The sequence below is a fragment of the Oncorhynchus masou genome, chromosome 15 (assembly GCF_036934945.1).
Source record: "Oncorhynchus masou masou isolate Uvic2021 chromosome 15, UVic_Omas_1.1, whole genome shotgun sequence".
Taxonomy (NCBI): domain Eukaryota; kingdom Metazoa; phylum Chordata; class Actinopteri; order Salmoniformes; family Salmonidae; genus Oncorhynchus; species Oncorhynchus masou.
The window spans coordinates 47,307,289-47,331,343 of record NC_088226.1 but is presented as its reverse complement, the minus strand read 5'-3'; the positions used below and the strand labels follow the sequence as shown (position 1 = coordinate 47,331,343).

General features: G+C 47.5%; 1 protein-coding gene across 7 annotated transcripts in view; it reads left to right on the top strand.

Annotated features, from left to right (window-relative positions):
- LOC135556344 (disabled homolog 1-like) overlaps nt 1-24,055 on the top strand; it is an 85,342-nt gene that overhangs the window by 45,523 nt on the left and 15,764 nt on the right. For 2 of the 7 annotated variants that reach the window (XM_064989475.1, XM_064989476.1), the window contains exons 3-9: nt 8,463-8,602; nt 10,361-10,459; nt 12,233-12,364; nt 14,222-14,341; nt 17,271-17,309; nt 17,685-17,747; nt 22,532-22,585. In XM_064989475.1, the coding sequence (XP_064845547.1) occupies nt 8,463-8,602; nt 10,361-10,459; nt 12,233-12,364; nt 14,222-14,341; nt 17,271-17,309; nt 17,685-17,747; nt 22,532-22,585 (647 nt within the window). The remainder of the gene's footprint in view (nt 1-8,462; nt 8,603-10,360; nt 10,460-12,232; nt 12,365-14,221; nt 14,342-17,270; nt 17,310-17,684; nt 17,748-22,531; nt 22,586-24,055) is intronic. The other 5 variants (XM_064989481.1, XM_064989479.1, XM_064989477.1 and 2 more) reach the window with 4 other exon arrangements.

The window sequence follows — 24,055 nt, the reverse complement described above, 5'->3', positions numbered from 1 at the left end:
GAACAAAGGCTACAAAAGGCAGAGGAATTAAAACGAGGCCTCAAATCTCGACAGGCTCTGTTCAAAAAAGCCAAATCACAAGGCCAGGCTGCTGTCAAGGCCAGTTTTATTTTGGCAGAAGAGATCGCTAAATCAGCCCGGCCATTTACGGAGGGGATTTCATCAAAAACTGCATGATTAAAGTTTGTGACGAAGTTTGCCCAGAAAAAAGGCAACTCTTTTTAAATGTGAGTCTGAGCAGAAACACCATTGCCGAGAGAGTAGACCAGTTGTCCATCAATCTAAAAGAGCAGCTTGTGAAAAAGGGAAAAGATTTCATTGCATATTCCTTGGCTGTGGATGAGAGCACCGACATTGACATTGCCCAGTTGTCAATTTTCATCCGCGGAGTGGATTCCAGCCTAAGCGTGACAGAGGAGTTTTTGGCTTTACGTCCTATGCATGGCACAACTACGGGGCATGATTTGTATGAAGAGGTGTCAAGATGTGTAAATGAGATGGAGCTGCCTTGGGAAAAACTCGTGGGTTTGACAACCGACGGAGCACCTGCGATGTGTGGACACAGGAGCGGACTGGTGGCGAAGATACGGGAAAAGATGCAAGAGGAAAACGCGACAGGTGAGCTGACACCACCAAGTATCACCCTCAACCTCAAACAAGTGAACATTACTGTGCAATCACATATTTAGAGTTTTTACTCAGTTCAAGTTTAAAAGTTAAAGTTTAATATTTGTTTTCACTGCATGTTACTTCTCCTTAAACAAAGTGTTGTTTTTGATTAATAGATTTTTGCACTTTATTTTATTGTATTTCAATCCAATTATATTTTAAAAATATTTCAGTTGAGTGGATGATAGAAAATTGCTATTATTGTTTTTTTTTTCTTTGAAGTAAATTTAGCCCACTTTTGCTAAAATAGAAAATATAGGCTACTGATGGTGCCTTGAATACCGGTTTCTTTCATTTAATGTTCATGTTATGGGGATTTTTATATAAAGGAAATTTGTCTTTTGTGTCTGTTGAAAATTAAAGATTACTGACAGAGCCATAAGAAAATATTGCTTTATTTATCTGATCATATTGGAATATATTTGTTAGGTTTTCAGTAGGTTCAATTAGGTTCACTAGACTATATGCGTCATTTAAAAATTTTTCAATGAACATTCGAACAGTCCGGCCCTCGGCTTGTAGCTAAATTTTTTATTTGGCCCTCCGTCCATTTGACTTTGACACCCCTGGCTTAGGACATCTACTTTGTGCATGACACAAGTCATTTTTCCAACAATTGTTTACAGACAGATTATTTCACTTATAATTCACTGTATCACAATTCCAGTGGGTCAGAAATTTACATACATTAAGTTGACTGTGCCTTTTAAACAGCTTGGAAAATTCCAGAAGAGGTCTACCTGTGGATGTATTTCAAGCCCTACCTTCAAACTCAGTGCCTCTTTGCTTGACATCATCATGGAAAGATCAAAAGATGTCAACCAAGAACTCCACAAGTCTGGTTCATCCTGGGGAGCAATTTCTAAATGCCTCAAGGTATGTTCATCTGTACAAACAATAGTACACAAGTATAAACACCATGGGACCACGCAGCCGCCATACCGCTCAGGAAAGAGACGCGTTCTGTCTCCTAGAGATGAACGTTGGTGCGAAAAGTGCAAATCAAACCTAGAACAACAGCAAAGGACCTTGTGAAGATGCTGGAGGAAACAGGTACAAAAGTATCTATATCCACAGTAAGACGAGTCCTATATGGACATAACCTGAAAAGTCGCTCAGCAAGGAAGAAGCCACTGCTCCAAAACCACCATAAAAATAACAGACTAAGGTTTGCAACTGCACATGGGGACAAAGATCATACTTTTTGGAGAAATGTCATCTGGTCTAATGAAACAAAAATATAACTGTTTGGCCATAATGACCGTCGTTATGTTTGGAGGAAAATGGGGGATGCTTGCAAATCGAGAACACCATCCCAACCGTGAAGCACGGGGGTGGCAGTGTCATGTTGTGGGGGTGCTTTGCTGCAGGAGGGACTGGTGCACTTCACAAAATAGATGGCATCATGAGGAAAGAAAATTATGGGGATATATTGAAGCAACGTCTCAAGACATCAGTCAGGAAGTTAAAGTTTGGTCTCAAATGGGTCTTCCAAATGGAGAATGACCCCAAGCATACTTTCAAAGTTGTGGCAAAATGGCTTAAGGACAACATAGTCAAGGTATTGATGTGGTCATCACAAAGCCCTGACCTCAATCCTATAGAAAATTTGTGGGCAGAACTGAAAAAGTGTGTGCGAGCAAGGAGGCCTACAAACCTGACTCAGTTACACCAACTCTGTCAGGAGAAATGGGCCAAAATTCACCCAACTTATTGTGGAAAGCTTGTGGAAGGCTACCCAAAATGTTTTGACCCAAGTTAAACAATTTAAAGGCAATGCTACCAAATACTAATTGAGTGTATGTAAACTTCTGACCCAGAAGCTGAAATAAATCATTATTCCCAATAAATGTGGGAATTAAAGCTAAAATAAATCATTCTCTCTACTATTATTCTGACATTTCACATTCTTAAAATAAAGTGGTGATCCTAACTGACCTAAAAGACGGAATTTTTACTTGGATTAAATGTCAGGAATTGTGAAAAACTGAGTTTAAATGTACTAGGCTAAGGTGTATGTATACTTCTGACTTCAACTGCACGTGTCTCTAACATGGTCATACATTTGGCAGGAGGTTAGGAAGTGCAACTCAGTTTCCACCTCATTTTGTGGGCAGTGTGCTCTCGAGAGCCAGTTGTGCCTTCTGCGGCATCTCTCAATAGCAAGGCTATGTTCACTGAGTCTGTACATAGTCAAAGCTTTTCTCAACTTTGGGAATTTTCATAATTATCTTCCTCCCTCCCTCCCACTCTGTTGTCTGTGAGGAGTACTTTACTAACCACAGGAGATAACATAGAGAGAGGAGCAAGGACAACACACATAAACACACTAGTACACACACTCAATACACACTACACACATAGATCATAGAGAGTGTGAGAAGAGAGAGGAAACAGAAAGAGAGAGGAGATAAGAACAACATGTCACACCATCATTCAGAGAGAGAATGGGTAGGGGTGGATAGAGGTAGAGATGGGATGGATAGAGAGATAGAATAAGGAGGAATGGATAGAGATAGAGATGGGATGGATAGAGAGATAGAATAGGGAGGGATGGATAGAGATAGAGATGGGATGGATAGAGAGATAGAATAGGGAGAGACTTCCGGCGCCGACAGAGATGGCCACCTCGCTTCGCGTTCCTAGGAAACTATGCAGTTTTTTGTTTTTTTATGTGTTATTTCTTACATTAGTACCTCAGGTCATCTTAGGTTTCATAACATACAGCCGAGAAGAACTACTGTATATAAGATCAGCGTCAACTCACCATCAGTACGACCAAGAATATGTTTTTCGCGACGCGGATCCTGTGTTCTGCCTTACAAACAGGACAACGGAATGGATCGCATGCAGCGACCCCAAAAACGACTCCGAAAAAGAGGGAAACGTAGCGGTCTTCTGGTTAGACTACGGAGATGGGCACATCGTGCCCCACTTCCTAGCATTCTTCTTGCCAATGTCCAGTCTCTTAACAACAAGGTTGATGAAATCCGAGCAAGGGTAGCATTCCAGAGGGACATCAGAGACTGTAACGTTCTGTGCTTCACGGAAACATGGCTCACTGGAGAGACGCTATCCGATGCGGTGCAGCCAACGGGTTTCTCCACGCATCGCGCCGACAGAAACAAACACCTTTCTGGTAAGAAGAGGGGTGGGGGTGTATGCCTTATGGCTAACGAGGCATGGTGCGATGAAAGAAACATACAGGAACTCAAATCCTTCTGTTCACCTGATTTAGAATTCCTCACAATCAAGTATAGACCGCATTACCTACCAAGAGAATTCTCTTCGATTATAATCACAGCCGTATATATCCCCCCCCAAGCAGACACATCGATGGCTCTGAACGAACTTTATTTAACTCTTTGCAAACTGGAAACCATTTATCCGGAGGCTGCATTCATCGTTGTTGGGGATTTTAACAAGGCTAATCTGAAAACAAGACTCCCTAAATTTTATCAGCATATCGATTGCGCAACCAGGGGCGGAAAAACCTTGGATCACTGTTACTCTAACTTCCGCAACGCATATAAGGCCCTGCCCCGCCCCCCTTTCGGAAAAGCTGACCACAACTCCATTTTGCTGATACCTGCCTACAGACAAAAGCTAAAAAAGAAGCTCCCACGCTGAGGTCTGTCCAACGCTGGTCCGACCAAGCTGACTCCACACTCCAAGACTGCTTCCATCACGTGGACTGGGACATGTTTCATATTGCGTCAAATAACAACATTGACGAATACGCTGATTCGGTGTGCGAGTTCATTAGAACGTGCGTTGAAGATGTCGTTCCCATAGCAACGATTAAAACATTCCCTAACCAGAAACCTTGGATTGATGGCAGCATTCGTGTGAAACTGAAAGCACGAACCACTGCTTTCAATCAGGGCAAGGTGTCTGGCAACATGACTGAATACAAACAATGCAGCTATTCCCTCCGTAAGGCTATCAAACAAGCTAAGCGTCAGTACAGAGACAAAGTAGAATCCCAATTCAACGGCTCAGACACAAGAGGCATGTGGCAGGGTCTACAGTCAATCACGGACTACAGGAAGAAATCCAGCCCAGTCACGGACCAGGATGTCTTGCTCCCAGGCAGACTAATTAACTTTTTTGCCCGCTTTGAGGACAATACAGTGCCACTGACACTGCCTGCAACGGAAAAATGCGGTCTCTCCTTCACTGCAGCCGAGGTGAGTAAAACATTTAAACGTGTTAACCCTCGCAAGGCTGCAGGCCCAGACGGCATCCCCAGCCGCGCCCTCAGAGCATGCGCAGACCAGCTGGCTGGTGTGTTTACGGACATATTCAATCAATCCCTATACCAGTCTGCTGTTCCCACATGCTTCAAGAGGGCACCATCGTTCCTGTTCCCAAGAAAGCTAAGGTAACTGAGCTAAACGACTACCGCCCCGTAGCACTCACTTCCGTCATCATGAAGTGCTTTGAGAGACTAGTCAAGGACCATATCACCTCCACCCTACCTGACTCCCTAGACCCACTCCAATTTGCTTACCGCTCAAATAGGTCCACAGACGATGCAATCTCAACCACACTGCACACGGCCCTAACCCTTCTGGACAAGAGGAATACCTATGTGAGAATGCTGTTCATCGACTACGGCTCGGCATTCAACACCATAGTACCCTCCAAGCTCGTCATCAAGCTCGAGACCCTGGGTCTCGACCCCGCCCTGTGCAACTGGGTACTGGACTTCCTGACGGGCCGCCCCCAGGTGGTGAGGGTAGGTAACAACATCTCCTCCCCGCTGATCCTCAACACTGGGGCCCCACAAGGGTGCGTTCTGAGCCCTCTCCTGTACTCCCTGTTCACCCACGACTGCGTGGCCACGCACGCCTCCAACTCAATCATCTCAAGTTTGCGGACGACACAACAGTGGTAGGCTTGATTACCAACAACGACGAGACGGCCTACAGGGAGGACAGGAGGGCCCTCGGAGTGTGGTGTCAGGAAAATAACCTCACACTCAACGTCAACAAAACTAAGGAGATGATTGTGGACTTCAGGAAACAGCAGAGGGAACAACCCCCTATCCACATCGATGGAACAGTAGTGGAGAGAGTAGCAAGTTTTAAGTTCCTCGGCATACACATCACAGACAAACTGAATTGGTCCACTCACACAGACAGCATCGTGAAGAAGGCGCAGCAGCGCCTCTTCAACCTCAGGAGGCTGAAGAAATTCGGCTTGTCACCAAAAGCACTCACAAACTTCTACAGAGGCACAATCGAGAGCATCCTGGCGGGCTGTATCACCGCCTGGTACGGCAACTGCTCCGCCCTCAACCGTAAGGCTCTCCAGAGGGTAGTGAGGTCTGCACAACGCATCATCGGGGGCAAACTACCTGCCCTCCAGGACACCTACACCACCCGATGTTACAGGAAGGCCATAAAGATCATCAAGGACATCTACCACCCGAGCCACTGCCTGTTCACCCCGCTATCATCCAGAAGGCGAGGTCAGTACAGGTGCATCAAAGCTGGGACCGAGAGACTGAAAAACAGCTTCTATCTCAAGGCCATCAGACTGTTAAACAGCCACCACTAACATTGAGTGGCTGCTGCCTACACACTGACACTGACTCAACTCCAGCCACTTTAATAATTGATGGGAAATGTTGTAAATATATCACTAGCCACTTTAAACAATGCTACCTTATATAATGTTACTTACCCTACATTATTCATCTCATATGCATACCTATATACTGTACTCTATATCATCGACTGCATCCTTATGTAATACATGTATCACTAGCCACTTTAACTATGCCACTTTGTTTACATACTCATCTCATATGTATATACTGTACTCGATACCATCTACTTTTTCTTGCCTATGCTGCTCTGTACCATCACTCACTCATATATCCTTATGTACATATTCTTTATCCCCTTACACTGTGTATAAGACAGTAGATTTGGAATTGTTAGTTAGATTACTTGTTGGTTATTACTGCATTGTCGGAACTAGAAGCACAAGCATTTCGCTACACTCGCATTAACATCTGCTAAACATGTGTATGTGACAAATAAAATTTGATTTGATTTGATTTGATAGAGAGATAGAATAGGGAAGGATGGATAGAGATAGAATAGGGAAGGATGGGTAGAGATAGAATAGAGAGGGATGATAGAGAGGGAGGGATAGAGATAGAATAGAGAGGGCTGGATAGAGATAGAATAGAGAGGGATGGATAGAGATAGAATAGAGAGGGATGGATAGAGATAAAATAGAGAGGGATGGATAAAGATAGAATAGAGAGGGATGGATAGAGATAGAATAGAGAGGGATGGATAGAGATAGAATAGAGAAGGATGATAGAGATAGAATAGAGAGGGATGGATAGAGATAGAATAGAGAGGGATGGATAGAGATAGAATAGAGAAGGATGATAGAGATAGAATAGAGAGGGATGGATAGAGATAGAATAGAGAAGGATGGATAGAGATAAAATAGAGAGGGATGGATAAAGATAGAATAGAGAGGGATGGATAGAGATAAAATAGAGAGGGATGGATAGAGATAAAATAGAGAGGGATGGATAGAGATAGAATGGAGAGGGGTGGATAAAGATAGAATAGAGAAGGATGGATAGAGATAGAATATAGAGGGATGGATAGAGATAGAATAGAGAAGGATGGATAGAGATAGAATATAGAGGGATGGATAGAGATAGAATAGAGAAGGATGGATAGAGATAGAATATAGAATATAGAAGGATGGATAGAGATATAATATAGAGGGATGGATAGAGATAGAATAGAGAAGGATGGATAGAGATAGAATATAGAATATAGAAGGATGGATAGAGATAGAATATAGAATATAGAAGGATGGATAGAGATAGAATATAGAGGGATGGATAGAGATAGAATAGAGAAGGATGGATAGAGATAGAATATAGAATATAGAAGGATGGATAGAGATAGAATATAGAGGGATGGATAGAGATAGAATAGAGAAGGATGGATAGAGATAGAATATAGAATATAGAAGGATGGATAGAGATAGAATATAGAATATAGAAGGATGGATAGAGATAGAATATAGAATATAGAAGAATGGATAGAGATAGAATATAGAATATAGAAGGATGGATAGAGATAGAATAGAGAAGGATGGATAGAGATAGAATATAGAATATAGAAGAATGGATAGAGATAGAATAGAGAAGGATGGATAGAGATATAATATAGAGGGATGGATAGAGATAGAATAGAGAAGGATGGATAGAGATATAATATAGAATATAGAAGGATGGATAGAGATAGAATATAGAATATAGAAGGATGGATAGAGATAGAATAGAATATAGAAGGATGGATAGAGATAGAATAGAGAAGGATGGATAGAGATAGAATATAGAATATAGAAGGATGGATAGAGATAGAGAGATAGAATAGGGAGGGATGGATAGAGATAGAATAGAGAAGGATGGATAGAGATAGAATATAGAATATAGAAGGATGGATAGAGATAGAATAGAGAAGGATGGATAGAGATATAATATAGAATATAGAAGGATGGATAGAGATAGAGAGATAGAATATAGAGGGATGGATAGAGATAGAATAGAGAAGGATGGATAGAGATAGAATATAGAATATAGAAGGATGGATAGAGATAGAATATAGAAGGATGGATAGAGATAGAATAGAGAATATAGAAGGATGGATAGAGATAGAGAGACAGAATAGGGAGGGATGGGGGTCATAGTCATGTGTGTTTATTGTACTGTACTGACTCTGTGTTTGTGTCTCTCTGTCTCTCAGGGCAGGATCGTAGCGAGGCCGGGTTGATCAGGCGGTTTAAGGGGGATGGCGTTCGCTACAAGGCTAAACTCATCGGTCTGGACGAAGTCACGGCCGCAAGGGGAGACAAACTCTGTCAAGACTCCATGATGAAGCTCAAGGTGAGTGTGTGTGTGTTTGACCCCGAGGACAGGGAATGAGGGGGAAGGGGTCTAGGGTAATAATGGAGCATAATGAGGAGATGAGGGAGAGAAGATAGGGGAGGTGAGGATAGTGATTTAGGCTCCTATCTCATTTAACATGCTGGGTAATTGTGTGATGGAAGGATGGTGTGAAAAAGGTGAGGGGTGAGGAAAGGTGAGGAAAGGTGAGGAAAGGTGAAGGGTGAGGATATGTGAGGGGTGAGGACAGGTGAGGGGTGAGGAGAGGAGAGGAGAAGTGAGGGGTGAGGAGAGGAGAGGGGTGAGGAGAAGTGAAGGATGAGGAGAAGAGAGGGGTGAGGAGAAGTGAGGGGTGAGGAGAGGTGAGGTGAGGGGTGAGGAGAAGAGAGGGGTGAAGAAAAGTGAAGGATGAGGAGAGGTGAGGAGAAGAGAGGGGTGAGGAGAAGAGAGGGGTGAGGAGAAGTGAAGGGTGAGGAGAATAGAGGGGTGAGGAGAGGTGAGGAGAGATGAGGGGGGAAGAGAAGTGAGGAGAAGTGAGGGGTGAGGAGAAGTGAGGGGTGAGAAGAAGTGAGGAGAGGTGAGGGGTGAGGAGAGAAGAGGTGAGGGTGAGGAGAAGTGAAGGGTGAGGAGAAGAGAGGGGTGAGGAGAGGTGAGGGGTGAGGAGAGGAGAGGAGAGGTGAGGGGTGAGGAGAGAAGAGGTGAGGGTGAGGAATAGAGGCAAACGGTGCATTGATCAACTTGTTTCCCAATTTGCTCATCTAGACAGGCAATACACACCAGTGTTTCCGGACATTTGACCGGCAACATTTTAATTTACCGGACATTTGAGAAATTTACCGGAGCCTTTTGCATTGGATGCGTAACCTGATTAGAGCGTCCACCCACGGTGCCCAGAATGACACAAATCACATTGAAACTATGGTAATTCATTTGAACAGAACATGCAAGTCGAGGATGCAACGGTTTGTGGTCCTTCTTACCAAAATCTGATGTGCATTTTGAACATGTTAGAATAACTGTCCACATGTACTTTTCCTCAGCCAACAAGACGAGTAACGAACAGCAAAATAACTAGCATATGTCAAGGCTTTGGTCAGCTTGTCGACAAAGAAATAGCCTATTCCAAACAGACTCTGAGCCAGTTGGGACGATAGATCCCAGATTCATTCATCCGGTAGTCCTAGTCTGGATAAAACAGATTTTGAGCGGGTCTTTTTCAGAGTTCCCTGTGGTTTAGAACACATCACAGATGCTGCGGCAGCAACTCTTCTGCCGGCAGACAGATTTTCCCCTCGAAGGCTCTGTATATGTATTCTGTACACGTGTGCCAAGATACATAACGAATAGACTGTACACACGCGCTAATTTAATTCCACAAAATTATGCAAATTAACCTGTAAACCGATAAGCATGACCAGTCAAATGTATTTACATCGACTGGTATTTTGGTATTTACGTCGACTGGACAATTGGCCGGCGCTAATTTTATTGATCTGCTTTTCTATTTTTTTTAATCGGACAAAAGCCAGCTATTACCGGCTAGCGGAAACCCTGACACACACACACACACACACACACACACACACACACACACACACACACACACACACACACACACACACACACACACACACACACACACACACACACACACACACACGGACACACACTTCTGCTCTTTCCTCCTCCTTGCTGCTCTTCTCCATTTACAGTAAGTAGTGTGTGTCTATATCCTGTCTCTTTGTGTCTGTTCTGTAGGGCATAGCAGCAGCAGGGCGGTCTAAAGGAGACCACAAACAGAAGGTGTTTCTAACTGTCTCCTTTGGAGGGATCAAGATCTTTGATGAGAAGTTTGGGGTGAGTTTTAAAGGTGTGTGTGTGTATGTGTGTGTGTGTGTGTGTGTGTGTGTGTGTGTGTGTGTGTGGTATTGGTCCAGGGGGACAGGTGGGCTTGTTAATGAGGCCGCTCTAAAGAGTCCCGGGGGAAATCAGGAGGACCTAATTGAAACCTCCTAAGTAGATCAGAATACAAACCTGGTTTATCGTCTGATATCAGTGCAGTCTGTCTTTCTCTGTGTGCAGGGTGCCACGGTGTGTGCCTGTGAGTGTGTTTGTGTGTGTGTGTGTGTGTGTGTGTGTGTGTGTGTGGCCTTGCCTCTCTACCTCCCACACTGCAGCCATATTGCTTACATCCCCCAACCCCCCTTATGGACGGATGGATGGATGAGCTCTCTCACAGAAGAGGGAAGGTCGTGGAGGATAGAAAAGAGGAGCGAGGGAACATTAATCTCTCCTCCGTCCCCACAGAGGGCGGGTGCCCATGTTTTCGCTCTCTCTCCGTCATGGTCACCGTGGTGATGGAGGGGTGGAGAGAGGGAGAGGCCTTTAAGAGAGAAAGGAAAAGTTTCGTATGTCAACCCCTCTCCAGCCTCAGCCTCGGACGAGAAACCTGGGTTCAATCTACCGGCACGGGATGTGCGTGCATGTTTGTGTGGGCGTGCGTACGTCCTGAGTGTTTGTGCGTGTGGTCCCGGGGCCTCTCCTGCTGGCTTGGTTATTGGAGGGGAGGGGCTCTTATTATTGTTAGGTCAGTCAATGGGAGGGATGACAATCATCAGCCTACTTATTAAATATAGAAGGCATCAGTCACACACACACGGCCTCTGTCTCCTACCACTGTAGCTGCTGCCGGATGCTCTGTAGTGTCAGAGCTCTGTGTGGGGTTGACAGATACACATCTCTGTGTTTTGGGTGTCAGTGCTGCGTTCTGAGATTGCCTCTGCCTGTAGTGACACATCCAGTGAGCAGATGAAATTAACAACTCCACTGCCTGCAGCGACGCGACTGTCTTTGCCATTTACACTCACACACACACACACACACACACACACACACACACACACACACACACACACACACACACACACACACACACACACACACACACACACACACACACACACACACACACACACACACACACACACACGTACACAGATGCGCACATACACACGTATGTGTGTGGGTGTATGTGTGGCATCGGTATGCATGTTTGAGCGTGATGTGTGTGTTTGTGTGTGTTTGGAAGTCAGTGTAAGTATGCGTGAGTGTGTGGGTAGTCAGTCCCATCTCCCCATCTTCTCTGGGACAACCAGTGCCATCTGCCATGAGCACAGCCATCCCTCCCTGGCGCAAACTCTCTGGCTAAACTGGGAAGAGCAGGGGAACTAAAGACTGTTAAACGAGCAGGCGGGTATGTGTGTGTGTGTGTGTGTGTCTGTGTGTGGGTTGAGGAGGTCTAATCCCCCTTCTTCCTGCCTGGCACAACAACACAACAGAGGCTCACAGGGAATAGTTTGACTGTCTCCCTCCGTCTGTCCTCAATTTGGCAAGGGGTGTGTGAGGGCCACTTCCTGCTGAGAGCTGTCTGAGCTCTGAAAATAAGTACTGCCAGATTCTCTCCCTCCTCTCTCCTCTCTCCCTTCTCTCTCTCTCCTCTCTCTCTCTCTCTCTCTCTCTTCTCTCTCTCTTCTCTCTCTCTTCTCTCTCCTCCCTTCTTTCCTCTCTTCTTTTTATCTCTAGATCAGGGGTCCAGTCTCTGACTGTGTTTCTCTGCCTGGTCTCTCTCAGGTCCTCCAGCACCACCATGCGGTCCATGAGATCTCTTACATCGCTAAGGACATCACAGACCACCGAGCCTTTGGTTATGTCTGTGGGAAAGAGGGCAACCACCGCTTCGTAGCCATCAAGACAGCACAGTCTGTGAGTACCACACAGTGTGTGTGTGTGTGTGTGTGTGTGTGTGTGTGTGTGTGTGTGTGTGTGTGTGTGTGTGTGTGTGTGTACATGCCTTTGTGTGCTTTTCTGTTGTCCATGACTCCCCATTGTCCTCTGCTTGCCCCAGGGAACATTGTCCTGTTCACATTAAGATACTGATCCTTGAATCAGCCCTCTACAGATAGAGAGCCCCGTCGGCTCTGCTGTGTGTGTGTCTATATTCTCTCTGTGTTGTTGCTGTCTGTGTCTCGTGTCTGTGTTTTGTGTGAGGCTGTCTCTGCTCTCTGCTGCCATATTGATTTCCCGTAGCGGCTCGATGAGTGTGTGAGTGTGTCATCACCTCTAACGACCCGTCAATCCTCCCAGGAACTGACCTGGCGCCCTGGGAAACAGAACAACCCAGCAAGCTGCCATGTTCTCCTCTGGGTGTGCTAGGAGAGTTCCGTCCCTGTTTTCTGAGGACAGAGACGACAAGAGAGATGTCTGTTCACTACTAATTATATACAGGGAGAAGAGAGAGGGAATAGAGAAAGTGAGAGAGAGGAAAGGAGAGAAGGGATTGAGACCCACACCACATGATTTATCTAGGACTGAATCAGAGTTCAGATGGGGTAGGAAGGAAGTAGGAACATGTTGGAACGCAACACTGTACTGGTGATGTCCGAACACTGTCTGGGAACTCCCTGTTATGCCTCAATCAAATATTAAACATGATCTATATTTCATTGTTCCCCAGGCTCACCCCTCAGAATCCCCAGCTCTCTGCTCCGAATCTGTTCATAGTGAAACTAAGACCTCACATCCTAATGCTTTATTACACTGTGAATGTGAGGTGATGTGTGTGTGTGTGTGTGTGTGTGTGTGTGTGTGTGTGTGTGTGTGTGTGTGTGTGTGTGTGTGTGTGTGTGTGTGTGTGTGTGTGTGTGTGTGTGTGTGTGAGTGCGTGTGTATGCACATGCTTGTGTGTGTGAGAGTGTGCGCCAGCCTGTATATGCCTCTATATGTGTGTGTGTGTTAAAACCAGCTCTGACAGTCTCACGTCAGAATTAGACGTTCATCCATGTTTCTCAAACATCACATTTCACAGTTGTTCCAAAAGTCAAATTTTTGTTTAAGGTTAACATTAGGCATTAACTCTGAATGGTGAAAGGTAAGGTTTATGGTTAGGTATTAACTCTGATTGGTAAAGGTAAGGTTTATGGCTAGGTATTAACTCTGAATGGTAAAGGTAAGGTTTATGGTTAGGTATTAACTCTGAATGGTAAAGGTAAGGTTTATGGTTAGGTATTAACTCTGAATGGTAAAGGTAAGGTTTATGGTTAGGTATTAACTCTGAATGTTAAAGGTAAGGTTTATGGTTAGGTATTAACTCTGAATGGTAAAGGTAAGGTTTATGGTTAGGTATTAACTCTGAATGTTAAAGGTAAGGTTTAAGGTATTAACTCTGAATGGTAAAGGTAAGGGTTAAGTTATTAACTCTAAATGGTAAAGGTAAGGGTTAAGGTTAGGTATTAACTCTGAATGGTAAAGGTAAGGGTTAAGGTATTAACTCTGAATGGTAAAGGTAAGGTTTAAGTTATTAACTCTACATGGTAAAGGTAAGGGTTAAGGTTAGGTATTAACTCTGTACCCCCATCCCCGAGCACATCCACAACGCCACAGAAAAACTGAAACCTATTTGAAAGTAACAGTGCTCATTGTTGCCCCTAGCGGCCGGTTTTCACGTCATTCTCCCATTGTCCTCAGGCATGGATGAACGTCGAATACTGACTTGTGTCAGGGGTGACCTGGTTGGTTACCCACAGAGCTATAACAGTGTTCTACTTCCTCTCCACCTCCCAGGCAGAACCAGTGATCCTGGACCTCCGGGACCTGTTCCAGCTCATCTATGACATCAAACAGAGGGAGGAGATGGAGAAGAAAGCCCAGAAAGACAAACAGTGTGAACAGGCTGTGTACCAGGTACACACAACCACGTTCACTTTTCCCTCACATTCACTTACACACTCATAATTAAGAGGAGGCGACAGGGCTGTTCTGTGTGTACTATGTGATTATCTGTTGGGAATGCTTGGTGCTGCTGCCTCTATCTGTCAACTACACTGATCTTCCTGGCTTTCCTCTTCCATCCCTACTCTCTTCTATCCCCTCTCTACTCTTCTATCCCCTCTCTACTCTTCTATCCCCCTCAACTCTTCTATCCCCTCTCAACTCTCTTTCTCCCCTCTCTACTCTTCGATCCCCTCTCTACTCTCTTTCTCCCCTCTCTACTCTTCTATCCCCTCTCTACTCTTCTATCCCCTCTCTACTCTCTTTATCCCCTCTCCACTCTTCTATTCCCTCTCTACTTTTCTATCCCCTCTCTACTCTTCTATCCCCTATCTACTCTCTTTCTCCCCTCTTTACTCTTCTATCCCCTCTCTACTCTCTTTCTCCCCTCTCTACTCTTCTATCCCCTCTCTACTCTTCTATCCCCTCTCTACTCTTCTATCCCCTCTCTACTCTTCGATCCCCTCTCTACTCTTCTATCCCTCTCTACCCTTCTATCCCCTCTCTACTCTTCTATCCCTCTCTACTCTTCTATCCCTCTCTACTCTTCTATCCCCTCTCTACTCTTCTATCCCCTCTCTACTCTTCTATCCCCTCTCTACCCTTCTATCCCCTCTCTACTCTTCTATCACCTCTCTACTCTCTTTCTCCCCTCTCTCTACTCTTGTATCCCTCTCTACTCTTCTATCCCCTCTCTACTCTTCTACCCCCTCTCTACTCTTCTATCCCATCTCTACTATCTTTCTCCCCTCTCTACACTTCTATCCCCTCTCTACTCTTCTATCCCCCCTCTACTCTCTTTCTCCCCTCTACTCTTCTATCCCCTCTCTACTCTTCTATCCCCTCTCTACTCTTCTACCCCTCTCTACTCTTCTATCCCCTCTCTACCTTTCTATCCGCTCTCTACTTTTCTATACCCTCTCTACTCTCTTTCTCCCCTCTCTACTCTTCTATCCTCTCTACTTTTCTACCCCATCTCTACTCTTCCATCCCCTCTCTACTCTTCTACCCCTCTCTACTCTTCTACCCCTCTCTACTCTTCTATCCCCTCTCTACTCTCTTTCTCCCCTCTCTACTCTTCTATCCCCTCTCTACGTATCTACCCCCTCTCCACTCTTCTATCCCCTCTCTACTCTCTTTCTCCCCTTTCTACTATTCTACCCCCTCTCTACTCTTCTATCCCGTCTCTACTCTCTTTCTCCCCTCTCTACTGTTCTATCCCCTCTCTACTCTTCTATCCCCTCTCTACTCTTCTACCCCTCTCTGAACTTCTATCCCCTCTCTACCTTTCTATCCGCTCTCTACTCTTCTATTCCCTCTCTACTCTCTTTCTCACCTCTTTACTCTTCTATCCCCTCTCTACCCTTCTATCCCCTCTCTACCCTTCTATCCCCTCTCTACTCTTCTATCCCCTCTCTATTCTCTTCTATCCCCTCTCTACTCTCTTTCTCCCCTCTCTACCCTTCTATCCCCTCTCTACTCTTCTATCCCTCTCTACTCTTCTATCCCCTCTCTACTCTTCTATCCCCTCTCTACCCTTCTATCTCCTCTCTACTCTTCTATCCCTCTCTACTCTTCTATCCCCTCTCTACTCTTCTATCCCCTCTCCACTCTTCTATCCCCTCTCTACCCTTCTATCCCCTCTCTACTCTTCTATCCCCTCTCTACTCTCTTTCTCCCCTCTCTCTACTCTTCCACCCCCTCTCTACTCTTCCATCCCCTCTCTACTCTTCTACCTCTCTCTACTCTTCTATACCCTCTCTACTCTCTTTCTCCCCTCTCTACTCTTCTATCCCCTCTCTACGTGTCTACCCCCTCTCTACTCTTCTATCCCCTCTCTACTCTCTTTCTCCCCTCTCTACTCTTCTACCCCCTCTCTACTCTTCTATCCCCTCTACTCTCTTTCTCCCCTCTCTACTGTTCTATCCCCTCTCTACTCTTCTATCCCCTCTCTACTCTTCTATCCCCTCTCTACTCTCTTTCTCCCCTCTTTACTCTTCTATCCCCTCTCTATTCTTCTATCCCTCTCTACTCTTCTATCCCCTCTCTACTTTTCTATCCCCTCTCTACTCTTCTATCCCCTCTCTACCCTTCTATCCCCTCTCTACCCTTCTATCCCCTCTCTACTCTTCTATCCCCTCTCTACTCTCTTCTATCCCCTCTCTACTCTCTTTCTCCCCTCTCTACCCTTCTATCCCCTCTCTACTCTTCTATCCCCTCTCTACTCTTCTATCCCCTCTCTACCCTTCTATCCCCTCTCTACTCTTCTATCCCCTCTCTACTCTCTTTCTCCCCTCTCTACTCTTCTATCCCCTCTACTCTTCTACCCCCTCTCTACTCTCTTTCTTCCCTCTCTACTCTTCCTTCCCCTCTCTACTCTCTTTCTCCCCTCTTTACTCTTCTATCCCCTCTCCACTCTTCTATCCCCTCTCTACTCTTCTATCCCTCTCTACTCTTCTATCCCCTCTCTACTTTTCTACCCCTCTCTACTCTTCTATCCCCTCTCTACTTGTCTACCCCGCTCTACTCTTCTTTCCCCTCTCTACTCTTCTATACCTCTCTACTCTTCTATCCCCTCTCTACTCTTCTATTCTCTCTACTCTTCTATCCCCTCTCTCCTCTCTGTCTCCCCTCTCTACCCTTCTATCCCCTCTCTACTCTTCGATCCCCTCTCTACTCTTTCTCCCCTCTCTACTCTTTTATCCTCTCTCTACTTTTCTACCCCTCTCTACTCTTCTATCCCCTCTCTACTCTATTTCTCCCCTCTCTACTCTTCTATCCCCTCTCTACTCTTCTATCTTCTCTCTTCCCCTTCTCCGTCCGTCCGTCCGTCTGTCTTTAGACTATTCTGGAAGAAGATTTGGAGGATCCGGTCTACCAGGTAACTTCTAAACACCAATCAGAATGCTTCTATAATGCTGTTATCCAATCAGAATGTTTCTCTCTAATGCTTCTTCCAATTTTCCAATCGCTTTGCCTGTTTCTCTGTGTCTGCGGGGGATTGTGGGGGAGTCCCAGGGTTCTTGTCAGACAGACTGAGTTGTGTGTGGTTGTGGTTTTGTGTGTGTGTGTGTCTGTGTCTGAGGGTATCTATCTGGCATTGCTTGGGGGCGGGACCCACAGATGATTCTGTTTGACCAATCACATCTTTGCTTCCTATTCTCAGTCTTTCCCTTTTCTTCTATTTCCTATTTCCTATTTTTCTCTTTCTCGTTCTTCCTCCTCTCCTTTCCTCCCTCTGCTGCCGGTGTTGTAGTACATTGTGTTTGAGGCGGGACACGAGCCCATCCGTGACCAATCAGAAGAGAGCATTTATCAGGTACAAGCCCCTCCCCTCTGCTTGGATTTTATTGGTGGAGTTGTGTGAGTGACAGGAGCATGGTTCCAATGGGAATAGAGATGATTAGAGAATAACATCCCCTACAGCTTCACTACTGACAGACACACAACTGAAACCTGAGAGAAAAATGTACACGCATGCACAGGAAAACATAGGAAACAGAGGCTTGTAATAGACTATGCCAACAACATGCAGTGGTGCAGACCCAGTGTCCAGAAAGGGATCAGGGGCTATCTGACTAAGTTTATCCTAGGGGAGATGGCCTTTCTGGGTACTCTCCTCAGGAGGACTGGGTGCACCTCCAGGCGATGAGGAAATGGGGGAGGTGTGTGTGGTGTTATTCTTGGCCTGTGAGTAAGGCAGACCCCTCCTCCTTCCCCCTCTTCCTCTTTTCCCTCCTCTCTTTTCCTGCAGAGATGAAAGAGGGAGTGGGAATGAGGGAGGGGGAAAGATTAATCACCAGGCTTTCGTTTGATCTTTAAATAAAATGGATTGAAAAATAGAGCGCGCTCTAACACACACACACGAACACACACACTCACAAACACATGCGAGAAGACGTGTTAGAAGTGTGCCACAGAGCCAAAAGATGTCTGCCTCTAGAAACAAACAATCTGAGAGATGGAGAGATGAAGAAGGATGAGAGAGAGATAAAAAAAAAACAGGAGAACGAGAGAAGAGAAAGAGTGATTAGGGAAGATAGAGGGAGGAGAGATGGTGGAGAGAGGACTCAGGTGTTGGTAAATCCAACTTGCTCTCTCAAACTCACGTCATGTTACTCAAATGTCAAATTTCAAAGTTGTTTCAAACGTTACATTTCGAAGTGTTCAAGGTTACATCCACATTTTTAAGGTTAGGGTTAAGTTTAGGCATTAACTCTGAATGGTTAAGGTTAGGTGTTAACTCTATAGGCTTAAAACCAAATCTCAAAAACTTTCCATCGCTGCAACCTTTGGCACCAGAGGCAGATGCTTCCGCCCAGCAAAACCGAAACCTACTTGAAGGTATCAGCGCTCACCGTTGACCCTAGTGGCTGGTTTCCACATCATCTCCCGAGGATGACGAATTCCAACTTGTATCACGGGTGGCCTGGCCGGGTAAATCTGTGGTCTGGCCGGGTAAATCTGTGGTCTGGCCGGGTAAATCTGTGGTCTGGCCGGGTAAATCTGTGGTCTGGCCGGGTAAATCTGTGGTCTGGCCGGGTAAATCTGTGGTCTGGCCGGGTAAATCTGTGGTCTGGCCGGGTAAATCTGTGGCCTGGCCGGGTAAATCTGTGGTCTGGCCGGGTAAATCTGTGGTCTGGCCGGGTAAATCTGTGGTCTGGCCGGGTAAATCTGTGGTCTGGCCGGGTAAATCTGTGGTCTGGCCGGGTAAATCTGTGGTCTGGCCGGGTAAATCTGTGGTCGTCAGACTGTTATGATGGACGGAAATGTTTGTCCCATTAGGTTTTCATTTACTTTTCCATTCACAACAGATCAATCAGGTGGATTAGTTTGTCAGTCTGACACGTCAGGGACAATAAGTCATCAGTTAATCGAACAGAACGCAGATAACACATATAGAGACCTGTATCACTCTGTCTCTCTCTCTCTCTCTATGGCTGTGTCTCAATAGACCCTAATATCCAGGCTCTGGCCAAAAGTAGTGCACTACACGAGGAATATACTGTTATTTGAGACACAACCACAGACAGACCAGTTTATTGCATGTTTCTCTCTGATAAGACCACATTGTGCCACTCTATATTGGAGAGAAACAGAGTTAGGACGTGGGGGGAGGGAGAAAGAGGACGGGGAGGGACGGAGAGAGAGAACGGGGGGAGGGAGAGAGAGAGAGGATGGGGGAGGGAGAGAGAGAACGGGGGAGGGAGAGAGAGAGAGGATGGGTGGGAGAGAGGACGGGGGAGGGAGAGAGAGAGAGGACGGGAGAGGGAGAGAGAGAGGACGGGGGAGAGAGAGGACAGGGAGAGGGAGGGGAGAGAGAGAGGACAGGGGGGAGAGAGAGAGAGGACAGTGGGAGAGAGAGAGAAAAGGGAGAGAGAGATAGGACAGGGGGAGAGAGAGAGGACAGGGGGAGAGAGAGAGGACAGGGGGAGGGAGAGAGAGGACAGGGGAGGGAGAGAGAGAGAGGACGGGGGAGGGAGAGAGAGAGAGGACGGGGGGAGGGAGAGAGTGAGAGAGAAAGGACGGGGAGAGGGAGAGAGAGAGGGTGAGATAAAGAGGACGGCGAGAGGGAGAGAGAGAGAGGGAGAGAGAAAGGACTGGGAGAAAGAGAGGATGGGGAGAGGGAGAGAGAGAGGGTGAGAGAAAGAGGACGGGGAGAGGGAGAGAGAGAGAGGATGGGAGAGAGAGAGGACGGAGGGGGGGAGAGGAAGGGAGAGGGAGAGAGAACGGGGAGAGAGAGAGAGAGAGGACGGGGGAGGGAGAGAGAGGACGAAGGGAGAGAGAGATAGGACAGGGGGGAGAGAGAGAGGACAGGGCGAGGGAGAGAGAGGACGGGGAGGGAGAGAGAGAGAGGACGGGTGGAGGGACGGGGAGAGAGAGGGGACCGGGGGGAGAGAGAGAGGGGACGGGGGTAGAGAGAGAGGACGGGGGAGGGAGAGATAGAGGACGGGGGGAGAGAGAGAGGACGGGGAGAGAGAGAGGGGACGGGGGAGAGAGAGAGAGGGACGGGGGTAGAGAGATAGGACGGGGGAGGGAGAGATAGAGGACGGGGGAAGGAGAGAGAGAGGACGGGGAGAGAGAGAGGACGGGGAGAGAGAGAGAGAGAGAGAGGACAGGGAGAGAGAGAGAGAGGACGGGGAGAGAGAGAGGACGGTGAGAGGGAGAGAGAGGACGGGGAGAGGGAGAGAGGACGGGGAGAGAAAGAGGACAGGGGGAGAGAGAGAGAGGATGGGGAAAGGGAGAGAGCGAGAGAGAGAGGACGGGAGAGAAAGTGGATGGGGAGAGAGAGAAAGGACAGGGAGAGGGAGAGAGAGAGCATGAGAGAGACAGGTCGGGGAAAGTGAGAGTGAGAGAGAGAGGACAGGGAGAGAGAGAGGACGGGGAGAGAGAGAGAGAGGACGGGAAGAGAGAGAGAGAGGACGGGGAGAGAGAGAGAGGACGGGGAGAGAGAGAGAGGATGGGGAAAGAGAGAGGGGACGGGGAGAGAGAGAGAGGGGACGGGGGTAGAGAGAGAGGACGGGGGAGGGAGAGATAGAGGACGGGGGAAGGGAGAGAGAGAGAGAGGACGGGGAGAGAAAGTGGATGGGGAGAGAGAGAAAGGACAGGGAGAGGGAGAGAGAGAGCATGAGAGAGACAGGTCGGGGAGAGTGAGAGTGAGAGAGAGAGGACGGGGAGAGAGAGAGGACGGGGAGAGAGAGAGAGAGGACGGGAAGAGAGAGAGAGAGGACGGGGAGAGAGAGAGAGGACGGGGAGAGAGAGAGGATGGGGAAAGAGAGAGGGGACGGGGGAGGGAGAGAGAGAGAGGGGACGGGGTAGAGAGAGAGGACGGGGAGAGGGGAGGGAGAGATAGAGGACGGGGGAAGGAGAGAGAGAGGACGGGGAGAGAGAGAGAGGACGGGGAGAGAGAGAGCGAGGACGGGGAGAGAGAGAGAGAGTGGACTGGGGGGGAGAGAGAGAGGACGGGGAGAGGGAGAGAGAGAGGACGGGGAGAGGGAGAGAGAGAGAGGACGGGGGGAGAAAGAGGACAGGGGGAGAGAGAGAGAGGATGGGGAAAGGGAGAGAGTGAGAGAGAGAGGACGGGGAGAGAAAGTGGATGGGGGAGAAAGAGAGAGAACGGGGAGAGGGAGAGAGAGAGCATGAGAGAGACAGGTTGGGGAGAGGGAGAGTGAGAGTGAGAGAGAGAGGACGGGGAGAGAAAGTGGACGGGGGAGAAAGAGAGGGGACGGGGAGAGGGAGAGAGAGAGCGTGAGAGAGACAGGTCGGGGAGAGGGAGAGTGAGAGAGAGAGGACGGGGAGAGAGAGAGAGAGGACGGGGAGGGAGAGAGAGAGGACGGGGAGAGAGAGAGGGGACGGGGGTAGAGAGAGAGGACGGGGGAGGGAGAGATAGAGGGCGGGGGAAGGAGAGAGAGAGGACGGGGAGAGAGAGAGAGAGAGAGAGGACGGGGGGAGAGAGAGAGGACGGGGAGAGAGAGAGGACGGGGAGAGAGAGAGAGAGGACGGGGAGAGGGAGAGAGAGAGGGGACGGGAAGAGGGAGAGAGAGAGAGGACGGGGAGAGAAAGAGGACAGGGGGAGAGAGAGAGAGGATGGGGAAAGGGAGAGAGTGAGAGAGTGAGAGAGGGATGGGGAGAGGGAGAGGGGAGATGAAAGTGGGGAGAGGGGGGAGAGAGAGAGAGGGGACAGGGAGAGGGAGAGGGAGAGAAAGAGCGTGAGAGAGAGAGGTCGGGGAGAGGGAGAGTGAGAGTGAAAGAGGGAGATAGTCCACAGATTACTCTGAATGAAGCCTCAACTCATAGATTTTAATACAGATTACATCACTCTCACACACATGCACGAGCACGTATAGACGCACAGACACACACTCAGATGCAAGCAATAAGAGACTTGTCATTCTCAGTTAATGTTGTCCGTCAGTCCTGACCATGTCCAGGCTTTAGTCTACATTTGACTGTCGCGTAAGGCGTTATTTTATAGTCTTGTATTGCTTTGGTATTTCCTGCAACCGGTACTTTCTAGTACATTACATTAAGGTTGTCATGTTAACAAAAGCTAACGTGTGGTTGGTGGGCTGTTGTGTGGTGATTGGTTGGTTGGTTGTCCAGGTTCCGACCAGTCAACAGAAGGAGGGGGTATATGACGTCCCCAAGAGACACCCAGTGAGTCCAGCTCTGTGTGCCTGTGTGCCCTTTGGTGCTATGGTGTTGCCTGTGCATATCCTGTGCCGTGGCTTTGGCTCTGTGCTGTGCTGTGTTGTGGCTTTGGCTCTGTGCTGTGCTGTGTTGTGGCTTTGTGGGAGTGTGGGTGGAGTCGCTGTGTATGTGAATTAGAGTGGGTGGGATTTCCTCTATGCTTGGTGCTGGTTGCATGCAGTGTGGTGGCAGGGGTGTGTGTGCATTGCATGCAGTGTGGTGGCAGGGGTGTGTGTGCATTGCATGCAGTGTGGTGCCTTGGTGATGCATGGCTGGCGGTGGTCTGCTGGTGAACGAACAAACATGCATGGACTGACAATACTAGAACGCAGAGATTGGTAAGAGGGAGAGAGAGTGTATGTATGTGCATGTGCACACCTGAATGTGTGTGTGTGTGTGTGTGTGTGTGGGTGTGTGGGTGTGTGGGTGTGTGGGTGTGTGGGTGTGTGGGTGTGCGTGTGGGTGTGCGTGTGTGGGTGTGTGGGTGTGTGGGTGTGTGGGTGTGTGGGTGTGTGGGTGTGCGTGTGGGTGTGTGTGGGTGTGTGGGTGTGTGGGTGTGTGGGTGTGCGTGTGGGTGTGTGGGTGTGTGGGTGTGTGGGTGTGCGTGTGTGTGTCATTCCAGTTGACCTTGACCGTTGTCAGGATGCACCATAACTCTCCGTCTCCTTTATGATCTTATTAAACATGGTAGTTAAACATATCTCTGTTTCATCAGCTAATAACTCCATCCTCATAACCTCATAGCTATTCTGCGCCTGCTACTCCATCTCTGACACCTGTCTAAAAACCAAAGATCCTAACGGTAGGGAGGGGGCCTCGTTGTCAAAATCTGCCCTGCTCACTGTTCCCCCTGTACTTCCACTGGGCTCTCCTAGCTCACACTGCAGAACACACACACATTGTGTAGTCGTAGTCAGATGGTGTGGATTGTGGCAGTCAGTTCTGTCCTGTGTTCCTGTATTATCCCAGCAGTGCTAAGAGGCTTACAGTATGTATACTAGTGAGATCCCACAGCCCTACTCCTCTCCTTTACCACCACACAACACTGAGACTTAATGGCTTTTATCTGTGCTTACCAGGCCTGTGTGTATCTGTAGGGGTTGTAATGCTGTACTATAGCCAGTAGGGCACCTCTGTCTAAACCTCCACTGTTATTTAGACTGTCACCTCTGTCTAAACCTCCACTGTTATTTAGACTTCACCGTCTGTCTAAACCTCCACTGTTATTTAGACTGTCACCTCTGTCTAAACCTCCACTGTTATTTAGACTTCACCTTCTGTCTAAACCTCCACTGTTATTTAGACTGTCACCTTCTGTCTAAACCTCCACTGTTATTTAGACTGTCACCTTCTGTCTAATCCTCCACTGTTATTTAGACTGTTACCTTCTGTCTAAACCGCCACTCTTATTTAGACTGTTACCTTCTGTCTAAGCCT